Source organism: Chiloscyllium punctatum, chromosome 15, assembly GCF_047496795.1.
Source record: "Chiloscyllium punctatum isolate Juve2018m chromosome 15, sChiPun1.3, whole genome shotgun sequence".
In the NCBI taxonomy this organism is placed as follows: Eukaryota; Metazoa; Chordata; class Chondrichthyes; order Orectolobiformes; family Hemiscylliidae; genus Chiloscyllium; species Chiloscyllium punctatum.
In genome coordinates, this window is record NC_092753.1 from 58291559 (window position 1) to 58318222 (window position 26664).

Genomic DNA, 26664 nt, shown 5'->3' on the forward strand with positions numbered 1-26664 from the left:
TAAACCTGATGGAGGGAACAGGGAGAATATTTATAATTACTGTTAACAATTGAAAGGGTTATGATGCATTAGTGTTTTAGAAGTTTTTGTGTGCCTTAATTCTTTATGCTATCCAAGACAGAAATCAGATTTGTTACAAAATTGGCATATCTGAAGAACCACAAGAAACCTGGGATAATTGGAAGTACAGGCTGACGGGTGGTGTGAAGCTATCAGTTTTCTACAGCAATATTTCTTTACATGGCTAAACAATGGTCCCTTTTTCAGATATTTTCCCCCCAAAATATTCCCCTTCCGTTGTGCGTGTGTATTGTGGAGGTAGTTAGAAAGAGAGAGAAGAAAGGATGAAATGTGGTACCAACTGATGAGCAGCATGGGCTTTCTGAAAATTCCACATACTTCACATTGACTGCTTCTCAGTCTAAACAAAAAAAAAGAGTCACTGGGGAATGTTTATTGTATTTCGTATAACTATTAATACTGTTCAGGTATTTCCCGTCAACTTTCTCCACTTTAAATTCCCAGTGCACCTCTTTTATAATGAAAACTGCCCAAGTTTGTCATGTGATACATCAGTACTTCCACTAGAGGTGCAGATTTTTTACACAGTTCAACAAAACAGTTTCCATTATAAATTCTGTAATTCAGTTTATATTGGAGTGGTGAAGCTGCTCCATTAACAAGGTTAGGTTGTCCTTGGGATTTTTTTTAAAAAGGAGATCGTAAAGACAGACTCAAATGTCTGGTGTTGATCTTGAGAATGTATATGCTTTTTTTTAAAAACTTGAAAGCAATGAAAGGGGAGTGGCCAGTTCTCCCAACTCAGCTTTTCTCTGGTTTGGTATGTTTTTTTTAAGCAGTCTGGCTGTTTGCTGAAAGCAGTCAGTTCAGTTTGAGGCTGCTGATCCAAGTAGCAGCATAATGGAAGAGTGTATTCCATGCTACTCTCTCTCCTATAAGACCTTGTGTTTGATTTTACCTTTTGGGTCAAGGGGGCGTTTATGGGAATTGTTGCAAATTTTTGGAACAGCATCATGAAAGTTGAAATAAGCTGTTGGGTTTTTGGATAGGTTAAGTTATTCGGTACTTTGTTCTTGTTTGTGTTTCATTCCATAATCTTATAAATAAATTCTGTTTTGTTTAAAACTAAGTGGTTTGACAGCTGCATCTCTCCTGGAACATCCATGTTACACCTGCTTAAAACAACTCACAAAGTTAGGGCCTGGGCTACTTCCTTGAATGTTTTGAGGGAGTCTGGCCTGGTGCCTAACACTGGAAATGCAAAAAAAAACCCACAATGCATGACTCCAAGATGGGCATGGAGTGATATCCAAGTCCCAGCATAGTTTCACCCCTCTTCACTTGAAGTATCCACTTAGTCTCAATTGTCAATATGCTCATGGCATTTCCATGGGTTACTGATACCCCATGCCACTATACTGGAACATCCAAGACAAAGCGTAGCCAGAAGCTGAAGCTGAACAAGAACAAAAAGATCCAACTCAAGATTCCCATTTTAAATTCTGCATAACAATGTGCATACCTTCATGTAATAACCATAAAACAAGAAATGTAGGTTAGTAGTTAATTTTATCAGCAGAAGCATATTTTTTCTGCAGCATTGCCTCTGGAACTAGGAGTTAAACCTACCTATCACCACTGGTGGAAGGTACAATTACAAGGTGATGAGGTTAAATGGGTGGTTTTCACAAAGTAACACATGATTATAGAACAGAGTTTCCTACAAGAGTGTGTCCAGATACAAAACTCTTAATATGTAAATAGATATGAAGCTGAGTCAAAGGCAAAACATTTAAGACGATTAGTTTCGTCAGTAATTGCCTTTTGTTATGGCAGTGAGAGCTGGATACCTACATTTCTGTACGGTCAACAAGAACACGATGATAACGACCAAACTCAATACGGACAATATCAGGTTATAATGATTACGACCATTTCCTAAAAAAAAGGAGAAACACAATTAAAGACCAGTTTTTCAGGGTAAGATGAACAAATTCTGCAGCATGATTGGTCTGTACCTTCTGATGGCATTAACAGTGGACATTTGGACCTCATGGCATTATACACTGAAGAAAGTCCTAATCCATGTGATGCCCAATGGATACAAATATGATTCCCAGGCCACTCTGAAAAGCTCTTTGTCATTGACTTTAGTATCAGAGATTTGGGCATCATACTGAGACTGATTTTTACTCCTGTTTAAAAAATAATTACCTTGGGCAAAGGACAACTGCACACCCATTCTCTAAATGCCATTCCTTTGAATTCATTTCCTGCTCTGTCTTAGTGACCAGTGCACTGACACGTCCATAGAGGATTCACACCCCATGTCACTGACCTATAGACCCAGGATCAAATGTGATCGCCATATAAAACACAGCTGGACAAGGATCGATTGCTGCCACTGAATTCTATCTGTACTGGGAAGGCCCAAAACTCCCCCAGCTGTTAGTGTTCATTACAGTCCTGGACCATCTACAATACATACTTTTGCCAGGGCAGCCCCTCCCAGCATCTTCAACCATTGTACTGGAGGACAAATCCTCGTCCTGTTGCATGATAAATGCCCTCATTGCTTAATTTTGAAATTATCCTCACTTTCAAGTTCCTCCATGGGTCTCACATCCCCACAGACTTTCCCCGTCTCTCATTGCTAAGCTCGCCACTTGAAATTTAGCTTCTTTGATCATCTCCAATGATCACTCCAGTAGTAGTGCTGGTATCTTGAGTTACTTAGGCTCCTAACTCTGAAATTCCTTTCTTAAAATATTCAACTTTCTAACACTTTCCTCTTTCAACACTTCTTAAAGTCTACCTTTATGACTAAGTTTTACACCACATATCCTGAAATCTCATTATGTGGTTCACGATCCAATTTTGCTTCATAATGCTCCTCAGGTTGTTTTTTTTTACTTTCATCCTATTGATTATTGATTTCCTGGAATTTCATCATATATGCCTGATGTTTGGCATTGGCTACAGGTTTAAAAAGGTTAGCCCTAGCTGTTCAAATTTCATGCTGCCATTCCCTCATCACATTGAAGTAATGTAAAGATGATAGGCACTAATGCATGAGATTTGATTTCTGCAACTGGAAACCAATTAAACATTTATAGAGTAGTCTCCTGTTTTTATTAAGATTGAGATATGAAACTGAGCGAGAGTCCCCATTTTTACAAACACAAACCTTTCACAGGTGGTAGGCGTTTTGTCTTGCTATTGTGTTCTCGTCAATTGAAGCCTCTTTTATCAGGAAGGAATTTTGAAATCAATGAATTTAAACAGGTATATACTGCCTAATTTGTATACTATGGCAGACTTGATGCACTGAAGCTTTATGCTATAGTTATATTAACATCTTTTTGCTGAAGACACATTCTGATCTGCACTGCTATATAGTGTAAAACTGACTTCCACTAATATTCCTTTTGAATTAGCATTGTGAACACTGTACTCCATCGTCTGGCTGTAAATCAAGTGTGTCAGGTTTGGGGAACCTTCTTCTTCCAGAGATCTATTCCACAATGGTAAAGAATACATGTTCTAATTAGATCAAAATTTAAAATTAATTTTGGTTGTTTTATTTGTGATTAATGTGAAGTAAGACAGTCCTCAGCAGGTTTAAATTGTGTCACATCTTCAGTGATGGCTGAGTAAAACCCTATGTACACTTGCATTATCTTTAGATTATTCATTTCCTCAGTCCCTTTGCAAAATGGGACCATTCAAATTATATTCCTTTATCATGAGGATAGAAAAATAGGTACCATGTGTCAGAAATTACAGTTCTATTTCATTTACTTGACAGTACAATGGTTGAGCGATTTAAATCAGTAATACTCAAGAGGCCAGCAGTGAGGAAGCACAGATATCTTGGAGGGCTGCAGGGTTGGGGGCCACGACAGGGTTAGGTGAAGTCATTCGGGGGCAAAACAAAGATGAGAATTTCAAAATCAACCCATTGCTTGACCAGGAGCCCATGTCTCCTCACAGAAATGAATGATGAATGTGACCTGACGTAAACTAAGACAAGGCAGCAATGTTTTGAACATTACAGATTTATTCTGACTAACAAGTTTACTGATGGTAGAATGTGAAAAACCTCTCAGGAGTACACTGGAATAGTGTAAGGCAAGAAAAAGGATTTCAGAAATTAAACCTAGACACAGGCAAAAGTTAAGCAATGGGGAGTGTTGCTGAACAAAGAGAGACCTTTGAGTGCAGGTTCATAGTTCCTTGAAAATGGAGTCACAGGTGGACAGGATACTGAAAATGACGTTTGGTATGCTGGCCTTTATTGGTCACTGCATTGAGTATAGGAGTTGGGACTTCATAATGCGGCTGTACAGGACATTGGTTAGGCCACTTTTGGAATATTGTGTGCTATTCTGGACTCCCTGCTAGAGGAAGGATGTTGTGAAACTTGAAAGGGTTCAGTAGAGATGTACAAGGATGTTGCCAAGGTTGGAAGTTTTGAGCCAAAGGGAGAGGCTGAAGAGGTTGGGACTATTTTCCCTCGAGCATTAGAGGGGTGACCTTACAGAGGTTTATAAAATCATGAGGGGAGTGGATAGGGTAAATAGACAAATCTTTTCCTTGCGATGGGGAAGTCCAAAACCAGAGGGTGGTATGTGTATGGAATGAGCTGCCAGAGGAAGTGGAGAAGGCTGGTACAATTACAGCATTTAAAAGACATTTGGATGGGTATATGAATAGGAAGGGTTTGGAGGGATAATGTTGGCAAATGGAACTCGATTAATTTAGGATATCTGGTGAGCATGAACGAGTTGGTCCAACGGGTCTGTTTCCGTGCTGTACAGCTCTATGACATAGAGATGGACTTCTGCAGCCTTTGCTCTGGAGAGCTAAAAAAGGTCAAGAGCTCATGTCGCATCAAATGTGATAGTCAAGTTGCAAAGTGATTAGTTTAACCTCAGACAATTGCTAAGAAGATGGATGAAGATGGAGCGAGGGAATGAAATTTAGAATAATGACTGGTAACAGTTGTTTCAGCCTTCATAATATTTCATTAGAGGAAGCTTCCGCTTGTTCAGTATTAGAAGCCAGACAAACAACCTGATAAATTAGCAATTGAGAAGATTTTGAAAGAGGTAAAGCAAAGCAAAGTCATTAACATTAATGTGCAATCTAATAGTGTGCAAACAGAGTGTTGCTCAGGTAATAAGAATTAGGAGGGGCTGTTGATAATTCCAACAGGCAACATTGTGGTAACATCACTGGGCTTGTAGTCTAGAACTCCTATTGCTTCGGGGAAATGAGTCGAATCTCACCATGGCAGAAAGTGAAATTTGAACTCAATGAAAATGTAGAATTAAAGAAAGCTGACAATGATCCATGCAATCATTGTTGACATTGTTGTGAAAACCCATCTAGTTTAATTAATGTTCTTTAGGGAAAACTGTTGTCCTTATTGGTCTGGCTTACATGTGACTCCTGATGGCAGTATGGCTGACTGTTAACTGCACTTTGAAATGTCCCTATCAAGCCACTCGGATCAAGAGACAATGAGGGATGGGCAATTAATTCCAATGAGTCCCAAATGCCAAGTATGAATTTAAAAAGAAATAGAGCTAATTATATAAAATGGGGAAGAGAAGCCATTACACGTGATATCCTGGCTAATCATTACTTCATTTTGTCCTAGCAGCTATTACTTAGGATTAACAGCAAAGAAATATATCTAACTAACTGGAACTATACCACTTTAAACTGACCACACAACTTTCCTCATATCTTTCAATCACAGCTATTCCTTTTGACCACTAGTATTAATCTAGTTTCTTCTTAAATTCATCACTTTACCCCAATTACTCCACATGGAAAGGGAATAAAAGGTAAATGAGGCAAAGGCCTCAAAAAGGGGAATCTAGCGTTATCAGATTAGCCCATGACCTCTGTGAATGATGGTGCACACTCAACACAGCTGTCTAATCTGCTTTTTCTCCTAAGACCACAAGAGATCTTCAGATGTACGTACTAACAGTTTCACATTTTAACCACTCCCCGGCAAAGAGCTTCTCCTGAACAGATACACTTTTTCACAATTTTTTACTGAAGATATCTAAAATATCTCCTTCCAAATTACACAATCAGTAATGAGCTCTACAAGGAAAAGGCAAATCTCAAACATAGCATTCTTTTAACAAAGTTCAGTAAGTTGACAGCAACAAAAATAAACGGATTGTCTTAGGAGGAAAGACTAGATAAAAACAAGTTGGTCTAACTAGACTGCAGGAAAAAAAAAGGGGTGGCTTGATTGAAGTGTACAAGATCCTAAATGATCTGGACAAAGTGGATAACGAAAGGATGGTTACTCTTGTGGGTACGTCCAGAACCAGGGATCACAGTTTCAAACAAGGGGTAGCCCTTTTGGGAGTAGGATGAAGAGGTTTTTTTTCTCTTGAGACTTTGGAATCTGCTCAGAGGCAGTGGAGTCGGGGTCATTAAACCGTTTTAAGATAGAGGTACACAAGATTCTTGTTAGGCAAGGAAATCGACGATTAACAGTGGTGGATGGGAATGTGGAATTGGAAACAAAGAAGAGTCATGATTGTATTGAATGCTCTAAGTTGAATGGTTAATTTCTGCTCCTATGTTCTTAGATGGAAGATAGGGTAGGTACAATTAAAGTTGCGACAACATATCGATGACATGAAATTCCACCATACAAAAGAACAGGAAATTGAATTGAGTTAATTAATTTCAACACAGTCCAAGGGAACAAAATCAAGACTTCTCCTGGTGATGGATATAAACATAACTTGTTAGTAAAGTCATAAAACATTTCTGTGGATGCCACCAGATTAAAAGGAAACCATTTATGAATTGTTGCAAAAAGAAATCTCCAATCAGATTTTGGAATTCTATCATTATATAATGTGATATTAGTAAAATCTTACCTTCTGTTTCAAGGCATTTTGACAAAAGCAAAGGAGCACTCTGGCTGCTGTCTTTTGGTTGTTTTGCAATACAGGTATACTCTCCAGAAAAAGAATGAGGGCTGCTTATCGTTAGAGACTTGTTTTCATTAGTAAATACAAAGTCATCACTGGGGGTCACAGGATTATCATGATACTTCCATTCAACGGTAATATCAGCACCTTCATTATTTAGACCACACATGAGTGTGACAACAGAATCATTTCTAATGCAGCTAGCTTCTGGAATTGCAAGCGGTTCTACAATTTAAAAGAAATGAAAAACAATTAAATATTCATACTTCGTAGAGAAAAAGAACTTACTGCAAAATAATTGGTAAACTTTCAAATAATATTTACACTCCAATAACCACACATTGTCATGACAACTTTCAAAAAGTACTCTCCTCACAATAATAATTGTTTTTTCATTGATTTGTGATGTGGTTCTTGCTGGCTGAGTGACAACCAGAGCTGCTCAAGCTGGTGGTGGTGATCTGCCTTTCTGAAAATAGTGGTGGATGGAGTGACTGTTTCCATTGCGGTGCCAAACAAGCAAGCTGCTTAATTCTGGCTGGTGTCAAGCCTCTTGGGTGTTATTGGAGCTACACTCAACCAGGTAAATGGGGAGTATTCAGACTTGTGCTGTGTAGACAATAGGCTTTGAGGAATCAGAAGGGGAGTTAGTCATTGTGGAATTCTTAATATCTAACCTTCTCATGTATTTATATGGATAATCCACTTCAGTGTTTGGTCATTGATAGTCCCCAGGATTTTGATAGTGGGGGATTCAGTGATGGTAATGCCATTGAATGGCAACAGGCGATTAGATTCTCTTATTGGAGATAAATCATGGCTGGCATTTACTTGGCACAAGTTTTACTTGCCACTTATCAGCCAAAGCCTGGATATTATCCAGGTCATGCTGGACATGGACTGCTTCAGTATTTAATGCCAGAATGCTTTCAGAGTCTATGGCCTTTGTAGTATCTAGTATCTTTAACTATTTCCTGATATGACTTAGAGTGAAATGAAGTAGCAGAAAAATGGCATCAGTGAGGCTTCAGACCTGCTGAGGAGGCTGAGATGGTCTACCTTGATTTCCTAACCTACAGAAAAGGATTAAGGGATGAGATTCTACCAATTCACTTTCCAGAAGTTCCATTTCTTCAGCTGGATGAGCTGAACTCAGTGAGCAGAATATTGATAGCTGAAGACAACATTAGTAGGAGATTTTTTAAACAATCAAAGTGACTAAAGATTAGAGAAAAATAGAAGACAACAAGATGACAAGACATGGATTATGAGGCAAACTATTTTGGAAGGGAGAGACAATGAATGGAAGTAGATTCCAAAAAGATGCTGAAGACAGTGAATATCACCAAGACAGGTTTGATATACTAGATGCTGCATTTTCACAGGGACATGGGACTGAGATGCATTGGGACTGTTAATTTGGATACTGTGTTCCTAGAGGTTGCCTCAGAATCCTGACACCTCTGGGAAAGAGAAACACAGTGACTGTCAATTAACAGCCCATTAAAAGGTCTTTTAGGAGTTTGTTTACAACGGTTGTATTTGCTACTGTGCTGAACTAAATTCCTGCTGCAAGGACGACATATATTTTTATTTTGAAGTGTTAACTGGAAAATTGATACTCGATTAGCTTTACTGTAGTGAATTAACTACTTTTTTATGGCACCTTGAAGGAAAATACCAGATCTATGAGGTCACTACTGGTATAGAAGAGCAATTTTCTTAAGTAGCTGGAATTAACACTTTTGAGAGACAAGATGGCATCAAGTACCTTTTGGCTATAAAAAGAAATCACAGCAACAACTTTTGAATTAATTTTAATTATCAGTTAATCACAGAACTGAGAGAGAGGGGAAGGGTGTTCTTGCTCCCATTTTATTCTGAGTAGTATTCTTTTCCTCTCGCAAAAACTCTTCAAAAGGAAGAAAACTATCTAAAGGCAAAGTCAGAAGTCACACGACACCAGGTTATAAAGTCATAGAGATGCACAGCACGAAAACAGACCCTTCAGTCCAACCCATCCATGCCGAACAGATATCCCAACCCAAATCTAGTCCCACCTGCCAGCACCCGGCCCATATCCCTCCAAACCCTTCCTATTCATATACCCATCCAAATGCCTCTTAAATGTTGCAATTGTACCAGCCTCCACCTCATCCTCTGGCAGCTCATTCCATACATGCACCCCTCTCTGCGTGAAAATGTTGCTCCGTCTTTTATATCTTTCCCCTCTCATCCTAAACCTATGCCCTCTAGTTCTGGATTCCCCCCATGCCAGGGAAAAGACTTTGTCTATTTATCCTATCCATGCCCCTCATAATTTTGCAAACCTCTACAAGGTCACTCCTCAGCCTTCGATGCTCCAGGGAAAACTGCCCCAGCCGGTTAGCCTCTCCCTATCACTCAAATCCTCCAACCCTGGCAAAATCCTTGTAAATCTGTTCTGAACCCTTTCAAGTTTCACAACATCTTTCCAATAGGAAAGAGACTAGAATTGCATGCAATATTCCAACAGTGGCCTAACCAATGTCCTGTACAGCCGCAACATGACCTCCCAACTCCTGTACTCAATATTCTGACCAATAAAGGAAAGCATACCAAACGCCTTCTTCACTATCCTATTGACCTGCAACTCCACTTTCAAGGAGATATGAACCTGCAGTCCAAGGTCTCTTTGTTGAGCAACACTTCCTAGGACCTTACCATTAAGTGTAGAAGTCTTGCTAAGATTTGCTTTCCCAAAATGCAGCACCTCGCATTTATCTGAATTAAACTTCTCAGCCCATTGGCCCATCTGATCAAGAACACGTTATGATCTGAGACAACTTTCTTCGCTGTCCACTACACCTCCAATGTTGGTGTCATCTGCAAACTTACTAACTTTAACTCTTATGCTCACATCCAAATCATTTATATAAATGACAAAAAGTAGTGGACCCAGTACACCACTGATCATAGGCCTCCAGTCTGAAAAACAACCCTCCACCACCACTTTGAGCCAGTTCTGTATCCAAAATGGCTAGTTCTCTCTGTATTCCATGAGATTTAACCTTGCTAATCAGTTTCCCGTGGGGAACCTTGTCGAACGCCTTACTGAAGTCCATATAGATCGCATCTATTGCTCTGCCCTCATCAATCCACTTTGTTACTTCCTCAAAAAACTCAATCAAGGTTATGAAACATGATTTCCCATGCACAAAGCCATGTTGACTATCCCTGATCAGTCCTTGCCTTTCCAAAGGCATGTACATCAGGATTCCCTCCAACAACTTGCCCACCAACAATGTCAGGCTCACTGGCCCATAGTTCCCTGGCTTGTCCCTACCACCCTTCTTAAACAGTGGCACCACATTAACCAACCTACAGTGTTCTGGCACCTCCTCTGTGACTATCGATGATGCAAATATCTCATCAAGAGGCCCAGCAATCACTTCCCTAGCTTCCCACAGGAGTTCTCGGGTACACCCGATCAGGTCCTGGGGATTTATTCACCTTTACCCGTTTCAAGACATCCAGCACTTCCTCCTGTGGTATGGACATTTTGCAAAGTGCCACCATCTATTTCCCTACATTCTATATCTTCCTTGTCCTTCTCCACAGTAAATACGGATGCAAAATGCTCTTTTAGTATCTCCCCCATTTTCTGCGGCTCCATACAAAGGCTGCCTTGCTGATCTTTGAGGGGCCCTATTCCCTCCCGAGTTACCCTTTTGTTCTTAATGTATTTGTAAAAACCCTTTGGATTCTCATGTCCCCTTTTTGCCCTCTTGATTTCCCTCTTAAGTATACTCCTACTGCACTTATACTCTAAGGATTCACTCAATCTATCCTGTCTATACCTTACATATGCTTCCTTCTTTTTCTTTAACCAAACTCCCAATTTCTTTAGTCATCCAGCATTCCCTATAGCTACCAGCCTACCCTTTCACCCTAAACAGGAATATATTTTCTCTGGTTTCTTGTTATCTCATCTCTGTAGTCCAAGAGGTCTATTTGAAACCACAAGCTTTCAGAGCGATGCTCCTTTATCATTTTTCACCTGATGAAGGAACAGCACTCCGAAAGTTTGGTGATTTCAAATAAACCTGTTGGGAGGTTAACCTGCTGGTGTGTGACTTTGATTTTGTCCACCCCACTCCAACACTGTCATGTCTAAATCATATCTCAAGTTAAGACCTAGGTCCAGCTGAATGGCTACTAAATTGAGGATTGCTATGGTCAACAGCAGGATATCATTGCCAATACCAAATTCAAACCGAGAATAATCACCGAATTTCATCTTATTGTTTGACCTCTGGATCCACTGACTTTTATTCATAAAATATAGGAGTAAACAATAACATTAAACAGAATCAAGGTCATGATTTGGCCGTGGTTGACATAACATGTTCAGTTTCAGGTGCCCTACTGCAAAAATGAAAATAAAAATAAAATAGCATGGCACATTATTGAGTACAGGAGTTGGGAGGTCATGTTGCAGCTGTACAGGACATTGGTTAGGCCACTGTTGGAATATTGCAGCAATTCTGGTCTCCTTCCTATCGGAAAGATGTTGTGAAACTTGAAAGGGTTCAGAAAAGATTTATAAGGATGTTGCCAGGGTTGGAGGATTTGAGGTACAGGGAGAGGCTGAACAGGCTGAGGCTGTTTTCCCTGGGTGCGTCACAGACTGAGGGGTGACCTTATAGAGGTTTACAAAATCATGAGGGGCATGGATAGGATAAATAGACAAAGTCTTTTCCTTGGGGTGAGGGACTCCAGAACTAGAGGGCATAGGTTTAGGGTGAGAGGGGAAGATATAAAAGAGAACTAAGAGGCAACATTTTCACACAAAGGGTGGTGCATGTATGGAATGAGCTGCAAGAGGAAGAGGTAGAGGCAGGTACAATTCCAACATTTAAGGCATTTGCATGGGTACATGAATAGGAAGGGTTTGAAGGGATATGGGCCATGTACTGGCAGGTAGGACTCGATTGGGTTGGGATGTCTGGTCAGCATGGATGACTTGGACCAAAGGGTCTGTTTCCATGCTGTACATCTCTATGACTCTATGACCAGGATAGAGACAGTGATGGGAAATTATTATAAAAGGAGGCAATTCAGATTCTGGGACTACTTTTACTGGAGAAGCATCAACCAGAATTTCAAAGAGGCTTTTAGTACATGAAAGATTTTGATAGAGTCAACAGGAAAAGTGTATTCTCTTCTTTTAGGGGAAGGAGGGACATGCCAAGCAATAAAAGGCTAACAATTTCCCAGTCACGAAAAGAAGTCTAGGAGCCATAGTGACTGATTGGGCAGTGGCTGTGCCAAAAAAAAAAATTTGCTGATTCAACTGAATTGGAGGAAGAAGTGGTACTTACCAAGTGTAAGAAACATATGGGCCTGCCTCAGTTATTCTCAGGCACAGCAGCAATAGTTAGTTACTCAGATGTCTGAGAATCCTATATTTAGGGGTGCAACAAGTTTCTCCAAATGATCTTAATTAGGGTGTTTGTACCAGATGCAGCAAGTAATAGATAATTTTAACACTTACCAAGTACTTTCAGGAAGAAGTTGTCTTTCCTAATCGTTCCATTAGAAAATATGAAATCTACTGTGTAACTTCCAGTATCCTCCTTCTGTAATCTCTGTATCAAAACACTTTCGTCTGTATAATTAAACTTCTGCAAAAACGAGCCGAAATATTTTGTCTCCTCGTTTTCCCATTCAAATACTTTGTGGTTATTGAGCTTGAACACAATTTCGGATACATCAGTGGGTTTTGACAAAGGGAGAGATATAGATTGATTCAAGAATCCATAGATGATTTCAACATCTATTGTGCCACATTTAGAAACTGGTAAAGAAAATAAAATGTGAAATAATATATTAAAAAAATGCATTTATAAAAACAAGTAGTCACTAAACAGGAATGGCAGGATTTGAGAACTTTGGATAACAGGGGAATTCTGTTTACTAAAACAAAAGCTTACCTAATGTCTGGGCAACTAAAAACAGACAAATGTCCTTGAAGAACATAGAGAAAGAAGGAAAGAGCTCACGTGTGGAGTTAAGAGGGCTAAAAAGGACTATGAAATATCCTTAGCCAGTGTTAGGGAGAATCCCAAGCTATTTTATACACGTATTAGGAGCAAAAGGATAGCCTGTGAAAGAGTAGGCTCACTCAAGGATAAAGGATTTATGTGTGGAGCCAGAGGAAGTGGGTGAGGTCCTTAATGAGTATACTTCACTATTTACCAAAGAGAGGGACATGAGGGATTCAGAGGTTAGGGAAAGGAGGTTAGGGATAGACAAGGGAGGAAAAAGCTGGGGCTGTTGCATCCTCTTTGGCCTTAGACAAGGTTCCAGAAGACTGCAGAATGGCCAATGTTTTTCCTTCGTTTAAGAAAGGAAACCGAGATAATCCAGGTAATTATAGGCCGGTGAGCCTGTAATGGTGGGCAGCTGTTGGAGAAGATACGGAGAGATAGGATTTATTCACATTGGAAAGTGACTAGTCTTGTTAGTGATAGGCAGCATGGATTTGAGCAGGGAAGGTCATGTCTCATCAGCTTGATTGCGTTTTTTTTTGAGGTGACAAGAATGATTGACGAAACAAGGACAGTGGATGTTGTCTGCATGGACTTTAATGATGCATTTGAAAAGGTATCTCATGGCAGGCTGGTACAGAAGATAGAAGCTCATGGGATCATTGATGTGCTGGATAGATGGACACAAAACTGGCTTAGTCAAAGAAGACGGAGTAGTGGTGGAAGAGTACATTTTGGAATGGAGATAAGTAACTGCTGTGTTCTACAGGGATCAGTGCTGAGACCTTTGATGTTTATAATCTATATAATTTGGAGGAAAATGCAAGCAGTCTGATTAGGAAGTTTGTGGATGACACTAAAATTGGCAGAGTTGCAGATCATGATGGCAACCGTCAAAGGATACAGTAGGATATAGATGGATTGCAGATCCGAGCAGAGAAATGGCAGATGGAGTTTAATCTGGACAAATGTGAGGTGGTGCATTTTGGAAGATCAAATTCAGGTGTGAATTTTACACTAAATGGCAGTGCAATTAGGAGCACTAACATACAGAACAATCTGAGTGTCCAGGTCTACAGATCGCTAAAAGCAGCAACACAAGCGGATAAGGTAGTGAAGGGGGTATACAGCACGCTTGCCTTTATTGGTCAGGGCATTCAATACAAAAGTTGGGGCATCCAATATAAAAGTTAGCAAGTTACATTACACCTGTACAAAAAACTGTAGTCAGGCCACATTTGGAATACTGTGCGCAGTTCTGGTCACCACACTACTAGAAGAACATGAATGCTTTGGAGAAGGTCCAGAGAAGGTTTACCAGGATGCTGCCTGGTCTGGATGGTTTTAGTTAGGAGGAGAAGTTGGATAAACTGATTGTTTTCCCTGGAAAGACGGAGGCTGAGGGACAACCTGCCAGAGGTCTACAAAACTATGAGGCATAAATAGGGTGTAATAGTCAGAAGCTTTTTTCTAGGGTGGAAAGGTCAACTACAACAGGGCATGGGTTCAAGGTGTGAGGGGGAAAGTTTAGGGGAGAAGTCAGGGACAACTTTTCACACAGAGGGTGGTGGGTGCTTGGAACACATTTTCAGTGGAGATGGTGGAGGCAGGCATGTTAGTAACATTTAATGAGTATCTTGATAGAACGCGAGGCAAACAGAGGGATAGAAACTGATAATGAACAATCAGTTGCAGATCTAAATAAGGATTAGGAATCGGCGCAGGCTTGGTGGGCCATAGGGCCTGTTGCTGTGCTGTCGTATATTTTATCGTATTATTTTCCTGAAACAAGTTAAAAGCTTGATGTTACTCAGCACCTAGAATTATGACATGATTTGATGTTGTTTGATTCAATGTCTACAAAGACATTCCCAGAAAACACATGCAGATGAGTGAAAAGGGACTCTGCCATTTTGCAACATTTACAGTTAAAGAATAAACATGTTCTCTTTTATCAGGTCTAAGATCAATGCTAGCCTAAAATATGGTTATTCAATTTGAGACTCTCTGGAATAGAGTTAAACTAGTATACCACAGAAAGAAAATAATTTTTAATAATTTCATTCAAGCTCATGTCATTCACAATTGCTAAGTTTGAATTATGTGCATTTAGACAGAGAATGGATATAAGGGCTTCCACCATCTAAAACTGCTGTTTTGTCTCTGTCTATTCCCTACGCAAATGACCTCGAGACAGATAGAATTAGCATAATTAGCTTCCATTCCAAATGGCTTCCATTTTTAAATATTATCCTCAATTTAGCATCTAAGTCACTTCACAGCCCAAGAAAGAAAGAGTTATAGTTTCAAATTGCAATTAATTTTCCACAAATAATCTTTAAGGGCCTACAAGTCAGCACTAACCAACAACTGATACCACTTGTACATGACAAGTCCAGGACATTTTAAAGTAAAACAGACAGGAGAGTGGGGCACAGAGAGGAAAAAAAACAGTTTGGATACAACAGTACAGGGATTTGGCAAGACCCCACCTGGAATACTGGACAGAGTTCTGTGCCATCCTGTAGGAGCGAAAGACACTGCAGGAAGGGGAATATTAGCTGCTTGATGACAGGACAAAAGTCTGCAAATAAGTTTTGGGAATTTTAAAAGGCAGCTCAACAGCATGCTCATTAAAAGAGCTGCTCACAAGAGTGAAGGTTCCATGCAAGTGTGCAATTCCTGTTTTCATATTCATAACTGCACAGACGTGGTGTGGTAGCAGGCACGGTCATGTTTCTGGATTTGAATGCATAGCTACTGCTTTCTCCTCTTTAGAGTGTATTTATCCATGCCAGGCCATGATTGACATTGGGTGGCAGTACTTTAAGATAGATAAATAGAGAAGGAAGGATGGAGTGTAACAGATGTGGGTTCAAGGGGCCAGCTAAGCTGAGGGGGTCGAGAGCATCACGTTCCTTGGAATGACGATTGCTGACAACCTGTCCTGGACTTCCCAGATAGATGCAACAGTCAAGAAAGCATAACAACCTCTCCTTCCTCAGGAAATTTGGCATCTTCATAAGGACTCTCACCAACTTTTACAGATGAACCACAGAAAGCATACTGTCCAGGTGCACGATGGCCTGGTATGGCAACTGCTCCGCCCAGGACCATAAGAAACTACAGAAGGTGTGCACAGCCCAGAGCTTCATGGAAGCCAATCTCCCATCCATGGACTCCAGTAATGCTCTCCTACAACCTCTTCCATCAGGGAGAAAATACAGAAGCTTGAACACACCTACCAGCAGGTTCAAGAACAGTTTCTTCCCTGCCATTACACAGATAAATAGACTTTCTAACTTGAAATAACCCTGACCTTGTTAAATGTTCATCTTGTCCAGTGCACATCCTGTGCGATGGAACCTTGTATGCCTTACACTGCCCAAGCTTATTTTTCACCTTATATCTCGGTCCTTGTTTTCTATTGTCTACCTGTACTGTTTGCAAACAAAGCTTTTCACTGTACTTGGGTACACGTAACAAAAAGTAAATCAAAACAAATCTGGCCAAGGGAGGTTGGCTCAGCAGGCTGAAAGGGCAAGAATGTGTCACTCCAGGTATCGATGACAGTATTGGACCTTTAAGAGATGTGCTTTATCTTGTTTCTCCTGCAGAGTGGTGTTAAACAGTGGTGGTGCAATGTTTTCTTCAGCCAAGCAGTTGGTAGACAACTTGGAATTCTGCCTGGGTATGTTTTTCTTAAAAAAAAGAGACAAAACAGTCATGAGTGGGTGGGGTCAGGCTCACACACACAGAGCCAAAAGGGTTTTGGTTTTGCTTTCAGTTAAATGGAGAAATTTTGTACTGGTTGCTGGAGCCAAAAGCAACAGAGAACTCAAGCTAACGTCTTAGACAGTGAGGCTTCCCCTTAAAAATCAATAGCGGGGAGCAATTCGACATCTGCCTCAGCAGCCTGGCCTTTGACAGGATATCACACACCTACATGAGGGATGTGCTCTCCAAAACGGGCTTCAGGGAGGGACTCTGCAGTTGGATCCGACTGTTCGACAGAAACATCAATAGAGAAATATTAAATCAATGGGAGAGAATCAGAAAGCTGCCTGATGAAACGTAGAGGTAAAAACAATGACTGCAGATGCTGAAAACCAAATACTGGATTAGTGGTGCTGGAAGAGCACAGCAGTTCGCTGCTCGTTGGATGCTGCCTGAACTGCTGTGCTCTTCCAGCACCACTAATCCAGTATGATGAAACGTAGAGTTAGGCAAAGCTGCTCCCTCTCTGCCTTGATTGAGCATTGCATACAGCTTTTTGCTTAGTCCATTGGGAACAATGCAAGTCAGAGAGGGATGACATTGTAAACACTCAAATGCGGAACATGGTTTTACAGTATTTTCCACCATATCTGAAGCAAACTGTTTTGTAATATATTTTAGATAATTTACAAAAAAATGTATTTTTTTGCAATACATTTATGCCTATGATCTCTGGAGGTTAGAAGATTGAGAGGTGACCTCATTGAGACATACAAAATGCTCGATAGGGTTGACACAGAATGCTTCTGCTGGTCTGGGAATCTAAAACACAGTTGTACAACTCAGGATATGGGGCTGGTCATTGAGGACTTGAAGTGGGGAAACTGTTTCAGTTAAAGCACTGTTAATCTTTGGAATTCTGTGTGTGAGAAGGAGATGGATACTGCATGGCTAAATGCATTTAATGCTGGCTCAGATCTGCAATCCAAAATCAGCCACGAATGTACAGAATGGTGAAGCTGATTGAACAGACCATGTGGTCTAGGTCTGCTCCTATTTATTGTGTTATGGAAGGACATTTTGTTCCATCCTCTTCAACACCTACAATCCAGAGAACTGAAGATCTGCTCCAGACCTCAAGTACATCAAGTTCCCCCAAAACACAAGCATTAACAAATTGGATTTTCCCCTTCTGTAAACAATATGCTCAGTTGTGCATTTAGAAAACATTTGTCCCACCCCTAAAAAGCTGTGGAAAAACCCATTTTACTCAAAAAACATCGTCTTGCATGTCACCAAATTCAATTAGTATATGAGCAACAGTCTTTGCTCTTTCACGTTAGCGTTATGAAATTTCCCCAAAATTCCCCAGAAGACTCTGTAGCCCAACTCACATGCACTCAGAAGAGCTACTATACATCTGCCAGGTTGGGGTTGTGGGGTGGGGGGTGGGGCGGGACGGGGAAGCAGAAATACTCAAGACAGAACCCCTGTGCTGATCCCAGCCATGTGTAAGCTGGATAGCACCCCAAACCAAGAATGCTCCAAAGCAAATGGAGGCTAAGATCATTTGCAATAGCTACATTTATCAAAGACATGCTCTGTTCAAGGCTCACTATCACAGCAGCTGACATGCTGCTGAACCGTGTCTAACTTAAGGTAGTAAAGTATTATCAATTTCTTGTAAATGTGACCCCAGATGCTTATGGCAGCCACACTTACAGATTATTCAAGTAAACTATATTCACAGTTTCATTGCCAAATTTAGCTTTAGAGACCATATCCTCTCCCTCAGAATGACAAACCATTTCCATCTTTATAACATCTCAAAACTGGTCTAAAATTTTTATTTTTATTTCATTTTTAAGTGTTGTCACCACCAGTCTCAATTACTCTAAGCGTTCTCTTTTCTCAAAGTTCAGCCTTCAAAAACTCCAATTTAAAAAAAATTCTGTTCCATTCATTCTGTAACATTCTTTAACTCATTCAGTTAAAACGCTTTTCTTTACTGATCAAAATCAGCTCTCCACCCCTCCCCATACATATTAAATTTAAAATCCTCATTTTTATATCTTCCCTGACTTCATCCCATTCAATCTATGCAACTAACTAGAACCCTGTATCCTTTCTGCTGAACAATCCAATACTTTGTTATATACTTGCTTTCAACTCACTTCCCAAACCCTCTGGATGAAATTTCACAATCAACCATTTGGAACCTACTTTCTAGAATCCTTAAGAAGATTAAAAAAAAGAGCAGCAGTAGATCATTAAACTCCTTGAGTCCACTCAGCCATTCAATGAGATCACAGCTGATCTTTCATCTCAACGTATTTTCCTGCACTATCTCCATAGTCCTTGATGTTTTAATAGCTAGATATTTGTTGATCTCTGTCTTGAAGAACGTACTGAATGATTGAATTTCCAAAGCCCTCCGGGACTGAAGAAATTCATCCTCATCTCAGTCTTAAAAATGGCTCAAACTTTATTCTGAAACTCCGTCCCTGGTTCTAAACCCTTCAGCCAGCAGAAACACCCTGCACCCACCCTGTCAACCCTCAGAAAAACTTTTGTATCTGGTATAAAATTTATTTATTTTTTCATTTAAACTTCAAATAAAGATCCAGTCTATTTAATATTTCCTCACAGAGCAATTCCTCCATCCCAGGAATTAGTTTGTTGAGGTTTAATTATATTTTCCATCGAGGGAGTGTACTTTCCTCGAGATGAGGCAAAACCTTTTTTTTAAACTTAGTAATGGACTGTGGGCCAGTATTTATTGTCCATCCCCAAATGACCCCAGGGCCGTTAAGAATCATTCACATTGCTGTAGATCTGGAGTCACATGTAGGCCAGACCAGGTAAGGGCAGATTTCCTTCCCTAAAGGACATTAGTAGACTATAAGACATAGGAACAGACATTAGGCCATTTGGTTCATTGAATGGCAGAGCAGACTCAATATTTAGAATATTGTGAGCAGACTCAATCATGGCTGATAGGTTTTTTGATCCAATTTTCCTGCTTTCTCTCCTTGACCTTTGATCCCTTTGACAATCAAGAACTTATTTATCTCTGACTTAAATATAATCAATGACCTGGCCTGCACAGCCTTCTGTGGCAATGCATTTCATAGGTTCACTACTCTCTGGCTGAAGACGTTTCTCCTCATCTCTGTTCTAAAAGGGTCTTCCCTTTACTCTGTAAGGCTCTGCCCTTGGGTCCTAGTCTCTTCTGTTAATAGAAAGATCTTCGCTATGTCCATTATGTCTAGGACATTCAGTATTCTGTATGTTTCAATTAGATCCCTCCTCATCCTTCTAAATTCCATAGAGTGTCGAAGCAGATCCTCAAACGTTCTTTACATGTTAAGCCTTTCATTCCTGGGATCATTCTCATGAACCTCCTCTGGATCTGCTCCAGAGCCAATACATCCTTCCTCACATATGGGGCCCACTATTGCTCACAATATTCTAAATATGATCTAACCAGACCCTGAAAAACCTCAGAAGGACAGCCCGGCTTTTATATTCTAGTCCTCTCAAAATTGTATTTGTCTTCCTAACTACCAACTCAACCTGCAAGTTTACCTTAAGAGTATCCTAGACTAGGACCCCCAAGTCCCTTGGCACTTCAAATTTCTGAATTTTCTCCCTATTTAGAAAATAATCCATGCCTCCATTCTTCCAACCAAAATGCGTGACCTTACATTTTGCCATGTTGTATTCAATCTGTCAATTGTCTGCCCACTCTCCCAACCTGTCCAAATTATTCTACAGCCTCCCTGCCTCTTCAATACTACCTGTCCCTCCACCTAATTTGTATCATCTGCAAACACAGCCAGAATGCCCTCAGTTCCTTCATCTAGATCACTAATGTACGAAGTGAAAAAATTGTGGTCCCAACACTGAGCCTTGCGGAACACCACTAGTCACCTGACATCCTGAGAAGGACCCTTTTACCACCCCCCCCCCCAACCACTCTCTGCTTTCTGTCAAACAGCCAATCCCCTACCCATACTCGTATCTTGCCTCGAACACCATGGGCTCTCATCTTACTCAGCAGCCTCCTGTGCGACACCTTGTCAAAGGCATTCTGGAAGTCCAAGTTGATAACATCCATTGGCTCTCCGTGGTCAAACCTGTTACCTCCTCAAAAGAACTGTAACAAATTTGTCAGTTATGACATCCCCTTGAGGAAACCATGCTGACTTAGCCTTATTTACCATGCACTTCCAAGTATTCAGAAATCTCATCCTCCACAATGGACTCCAAGGTCTTACCAACGACCGAGGTCAGGCTAATCAGCCTGTAATTTCCCATCTTTTGCCTTACTCCCTTGTTAAATGGGAGGTTACATTAGCGATTTTCTAGTCCTCTGCGACCCTCCCTGACTCCAGTGATTCCTGAAAGATCACCATTAATGCCTCCAATATCTCTTCAGCTATCTCCTTCAGAACTCTGGGGTGTAGACCATCGGATCCAGGTGATTTATCCATCTTCAGACTTTTCAGTTTTTCTAGCACCTTCTCCTTGGTGATCGCCACCATACTTACCTCTGCCCCGACGCCCTTGAACTTTTGGAATGTTACTCATACCTTCCACCATGATAACTGACGCAAAGTACTTGTTCAGTTCCTCAGCCATTTCTTTGTCCTCCTTTATTTCTTCTCCAGCATCATTTTCCAGTGGTCCAATGTCCACTAATGCCTCTGTTTTGCTGCTAAATATATCTAAAGAAACTTTTGCACAATCCTCTTTTATATTACTGGCTAGCTTACCTCATATTTAATCTTCTCCCTCTATTTCTTTTTTAGTTGTCTTCTGTACAGGAGTTGGGAGGTCATGTTGCAGCTGTACAGGACATTGGTTAAGCCACTGTTGGAATATTGCACGCAATTCTGGTCTCCTTCCTAAAGGAAAGATGTTGTGAAACTTGAAAGGGTTCAGAAAAGATTTACGGGGATGTTGCCGGGGTTGGAGGATTTGAGCTGCAGGGAGAGGCTGAATGGGCTGCGGCTGTTTTCCCTGGAACGTCGGAGGCTGAGGTGACCTTGGAGAGGTTTGCAGAGTTATGAGGGGCATGGATAGGATAAATAGACAAAAGTCTTTTCCCTGGGGTCAGGGAGTCCAGAACTAGAGGGCATAGGTTTAGGGGAAGGATATAGGGAGACCTGGGGGAGCAACTTTTTCGCGCAAAGGGTGGTACGTGTATGGAATGAGCTGCCAGGGGATGTGGTGGAGCCTGATATAATTGCAACATTTGGGAGGCATTTGGATGGGTATGTGGTTAGGAGGGGTTTGGAGGGATATGGGCCAGGTGCTGGCAGATGGGACTAGATTGGGTTGGGATATCTGGTCAGCATGGACAGGTTGGACCGAAGGGTCTGTTTCCATGCTGTACATCTCTATGACTCTGTTCGTCTTTGAAGGCTTCCCAATCCTCTGGCTTTCCACTGCACTTCGCTGCATTATATGATTTGTCTTTTGCTTTTATGTGGTCTCTAACTTACCTTGTCAGCCATGGTTGCCTCGTCCTTCCTGTACCATGTTTCTTTTTCCTCGGGATGAATCTCTGCTGTGTCTCCCGATTTAATCCGAGTAACTTCTGCCATTGCTCTTCCAGTCTTTCCTGCTTGGTTCCTCTTCCAGTCAATTCTGATCAGCTCCTCCCTCATGTCTCTATAGTTGCCTTTATTCAACTGTAATACTATTACGCCTGATTCCAGCTTCTCCCTTTCAAATTGCAGAATAAGTTCAATCACGTTACAATCACTGCCTCCTAAGGGTTCCTTCACCCTAAGCTCCCTTATCAAGTCTGCCTCATTGCACATCATTAAATCCAGAATTGCCTGTTCCTGAGTGGGCTCCACCATACACTGCTCCAAAAAGTCATCTTGTAGACATTCCACAAATTCCTTTTCTTGTAATCCACTACCAACCTGATTTTCCCAGTCCACATGCACATTGAAATCCCTCATGATCACTGTAACCTTGCCTTTCGTACACATCTTTTCTATCTCCAGGTGTATCTTCTGCCCCACATCCTGACTACTGTTTGGAGGCCTGTACATAACTCTCATTATGGTTTTGTTACATTTGCAGTTCCTCAACTGTACCCACACAGATGCTACATCAGCTGACCCTACATCATTTCTTGCTATTGATTTAATTTCATTTCTTACTAATAAGGCAACCCCACTCCCTCTACCTACCTGCCTGTGTTTTCAATAGGACATACATCCTTTGATATTTAGCTCCCAGACCTGGTCCCCTTGTAGTCACATCACCGTGATGCTGCCAAATTTGATCTACGCCACAAGCTCAGATGTGATTTTCCTAACAATCAGCAATTTTTTCATGCTTATCATTAGACTCTAATTCCAGATAATTAGTGAATTCAAATTTCACCATCAGCCAGTGTGATTTGAATCCAGGTCCCCTGAACACTACCTGGGTTAATAGTCTAGTGATAATACTACTAGGCCACCATCTAACCCCAATCCCCAACTCTAACCATTACCTCACCAAGGTTTTATAAAATTGCAGTAAAACATCTTCATTCTTGTACTCACATCCTCTTGCAATGATCGCCAACATATAGTTTACCTAATTGCTTGCTGTACCTACATGTTAACTTTGCTTATTTTGAGCTTGCCAACTCACGACCAAGGAGCCCTCCAACCATAAGGGATGAACTCTGATTTCTCCAGTTTCCTCATTTCCCCTCCCGCCACCTTGTTTCAGTCCCAACCCTCAAACTCAGCACCACCTTCCTAACCTGCAATCTTCTTCCTGACCTCTCTGCCCCCACCCCAACTCCGGCCTATCACCCTCACCTTAACCTCCTTCCACCTATCGCATTTCTAACGCCCCTCCCCCAAGTCCCTCCTCCCTACCTTTTATCTTAGCCTGCTGGACACACTTTCCTCATTCCTGAAGAAGGGCTCATGCCTGAAATGTCGATTCTCCTGCTCCTGATTGGATGCTGCCTGACCTGCTGCGCTTTTCCAGCAACACATTTTCAACTCATGACCAACGTCACAGAACTTCAAGTTCAACACTTGCAAGCTTCACACCATTTGAAAAATACTTTATTTCTACTTTTCTCCACTAAACTGGAATACGTCACAATTTTCCTCATTGTATTTCATCTGCCAAATTTATGCCTACTTACTTAGCTTCTCCAAATCCCCTTGAAGCATCATTGCACCTCCTCATGTCTCAATGTCCTTCTCAACTTCTCAATCGCCAGATTGCTCAAACACTTGTGCAGAAACCTCCTCTTTTGGTCACCTCTCTTTCCTTGGCTTGACATCCAATTTCCATATTCATAACTGAAGGACACTGCAGCATCCTTTAAAAGGCACTATAGTAATGCAAGTTCTTTACAATGTGTGCTGGCATGTATTGACGGTATAGTAACGGAACACAATGGAGATCAAAGGCCATCCCTTAATGGGTTTACTTGCTAAGGTATTACTTTCTCCATTTTATTTAATTATCAGTAAGGATTTCATGACATATACAAATCATTGTAATAACTAGCAAGCAATTTGGAACTCTGAAAGCTAAAACCTTATCAATGGAGAATGAGGTGAGCGTGACTGAAAATGAAGGAGTTTCAATGTTCTAGTTAATAAACTATGATGACAACCAGCAAAAAAAACTTCACTAGCAGCAACAGGAAATTCAAATTATTATGCAGCAAATAGGAGAGTAGCTCACAGAGCTGTAAATCCTGTTCTACAATTCAATATGATCATGGCTTATCTTGGGATAGAGCTCTACTTTCCAGTGCCACCTTCATATCCTAGAACAGAAATATGCTTTAAATGTATTCAACAAGGGAACATCCACAACCAGCTGTGGTAGAGAAATTCAAAAAGATTCACAACCCTTTGAATGAAGCAATTTTTCCTCGTCTCAATTGTGGATAATCAAACCAATATTCAACCACCCCATATGCGCACTTGATAGTTTAAGTGAGCTTGACAAAATTTATTTCCCCAAAATCTGTCAGTGTTGCTGTTCTTTGAGTGTTTTACACTGGTTTTAACCCTGGAGGACTTAACGTTACTTTCATTTCACATTTCTGGCTGAAGAATGTAGCCATCTATTTCTTTGTTGGCTACAACGTCTTTTGATCAGAACACAATACAAAAAAAATCACAAATAAAGATTATTGCCTAGCCCCTACTAATACCTACTTACATATTTGTATTTTCTATAAAGTAAAGGCTTGCTAAATTGTTCCCTGGGGTGAAGGGGCAGTCTCATGATGAGAGATTAAGTAAATTGGGTCTGTATTCTCTGGAGTTTAGAAAAATGAGACACAATCTCAACAAAAATGAGAGTTTCAGAAGGGGGTTGATGGAGCAGACATTTGAGAGGTTGAGTTTTAGATGCCTGACCAACAAAAACAGAGGCATAGTGTCAGGATCAGACACCGGTCAATTAGGATTGAAACGAGGAAAAATTGCTTGTGAATCTTTTTGAATTTCTCTACCACAGCTGGTTGTGGATGTTCCCTAGTTGAATACATTTAAAGCATATTTCTGTTCTAGGATATGAAGGCGGCACTGGAAAGTAGAGATCTATCCCAAATGGTGCTGATTATCAGGTCTCAGAAAAGTACAAATTAATGACTTTTGTGTACCAAAATTGTGCTAAAGACATGTAATTCACAGCGGATAATGATCATGAAGCCTGTGTAAAATTACTGTCAGTTACTCTGTTCTGAAGCAAGTTCACGAACCTGAAACATTACATCTGTTTCTCTTGAGGCGAAAGTGCTAGACCCTCTAAGTATTTGCAGTATTTTCTGCTCTTAGTTCAGATTTCCATAATCTATAATATTTTGACTTTAAAAGGAACTGGTTAAGCCACACAGAAAAGTCAATACAAGGTCAGTAGTATATTTAAAACAAAAGGATGTGGCAAACACCAAAGAATCAGCCAAGTTATTCCAAAAATGTATATGATTTTTAAATGCTCTTAATGCAAGGCATTGACAGTAGGACCTTGCAAAACACCAGTCATTTCCCCCATTAACCCTTGAGGGCTGCCTCCAATCGAACTCTATACTAATGGAGGCAACCCTGTTGCCAATGTCACTGTAGTCTTCCTAAGCAGTTAGTAATAATTTGGTATCAAAATAAATTATTACATTTCATGAAATATGTGAAGCTACTGGAAGCAGGGTGAATCTAAAAAAGGAGTAGACCATACAGTAGAGCAGATTTTAATTCCTGCCAAGAAATTTGGCAAGGCCCCACCAAGAACAGAACCAGGGATGCTTAGACTATTTCAACAGCCAAGGAATATTGGCATCCTGTTTGTTAATTTCTCAACTAAAACATGATGTCCGAAGTTACTATGGAGAGTAGAAGGAGACGTATTTGCTAGAAATACATCTTAATGCATTAGAACAAGCTGGAATGCAACTACATAGAGGCAGATTCATGGAGGTGGAAAGAGGACAGGTAGTGGAGGAAGATGAAATGGTCATGTCGAACATCCTGAAGAAACAAACGACACCAAGATGAAAAACTATACCACAGCTACAGTCACACTAGATACTGCCCTTGAAAGAAGGTTCAACAATGTAAATAGATCAGACCTAAGTGATCAAACATGTATTAGAAGGCATTGCCAAGGAGAGAAAAGAAAGTTGAAACAGGTTGGACATCTATTGCTGAGGAGAGAATAAGAAGTGTGGATTTTGAAAGGAAATAGGTCAATGCAAAATCACAGGGCACTGCTGCTGATATCATCAACCATAATTGAGTGATTAAGGACTGAACAGGGAGAAAATAGAGGTAGCAATCTTCAATTAAAATAACTTTCAAAGAAGTTGGCAAGCAGGTCATAGGTCAATTGACAAGGTATGTTTGGAGGAAGAATCAAGCAGAGGAGCAGAC

At 40.6% G+C, this 26664-nt stretch overlaps 1 protein-coding gene across 1 annotated transcript in view; it reads right to left on the reverse strand.

The window, feature by feature from the left end:
* The window catches only part of LOC140486285 (lymphocyte function-associated antigen 3-like), a 44942-nt gene that overhangs the window by 13095 nt on the left and 5183 nt on the right, over nt 1-26664 (reverse strand). Inside the window, exons 2-4 of the mRNA XM_072585212.1 lie at nt 12532-12834; nt 6942-7220; nt 1876-1959 (exon numbers count right to left, since the gene is read on the reverse strand). Coding sequence (XP_072441313.1) covers nt 1876-1959; nt 6942-7220; nt 12532-12834 — 666 coding nt within the window. The remainder of the gene's footprint in view (nt 1-1875; nt 1960-6941; nt 7221-12531; nt 12835-26664) is intronic.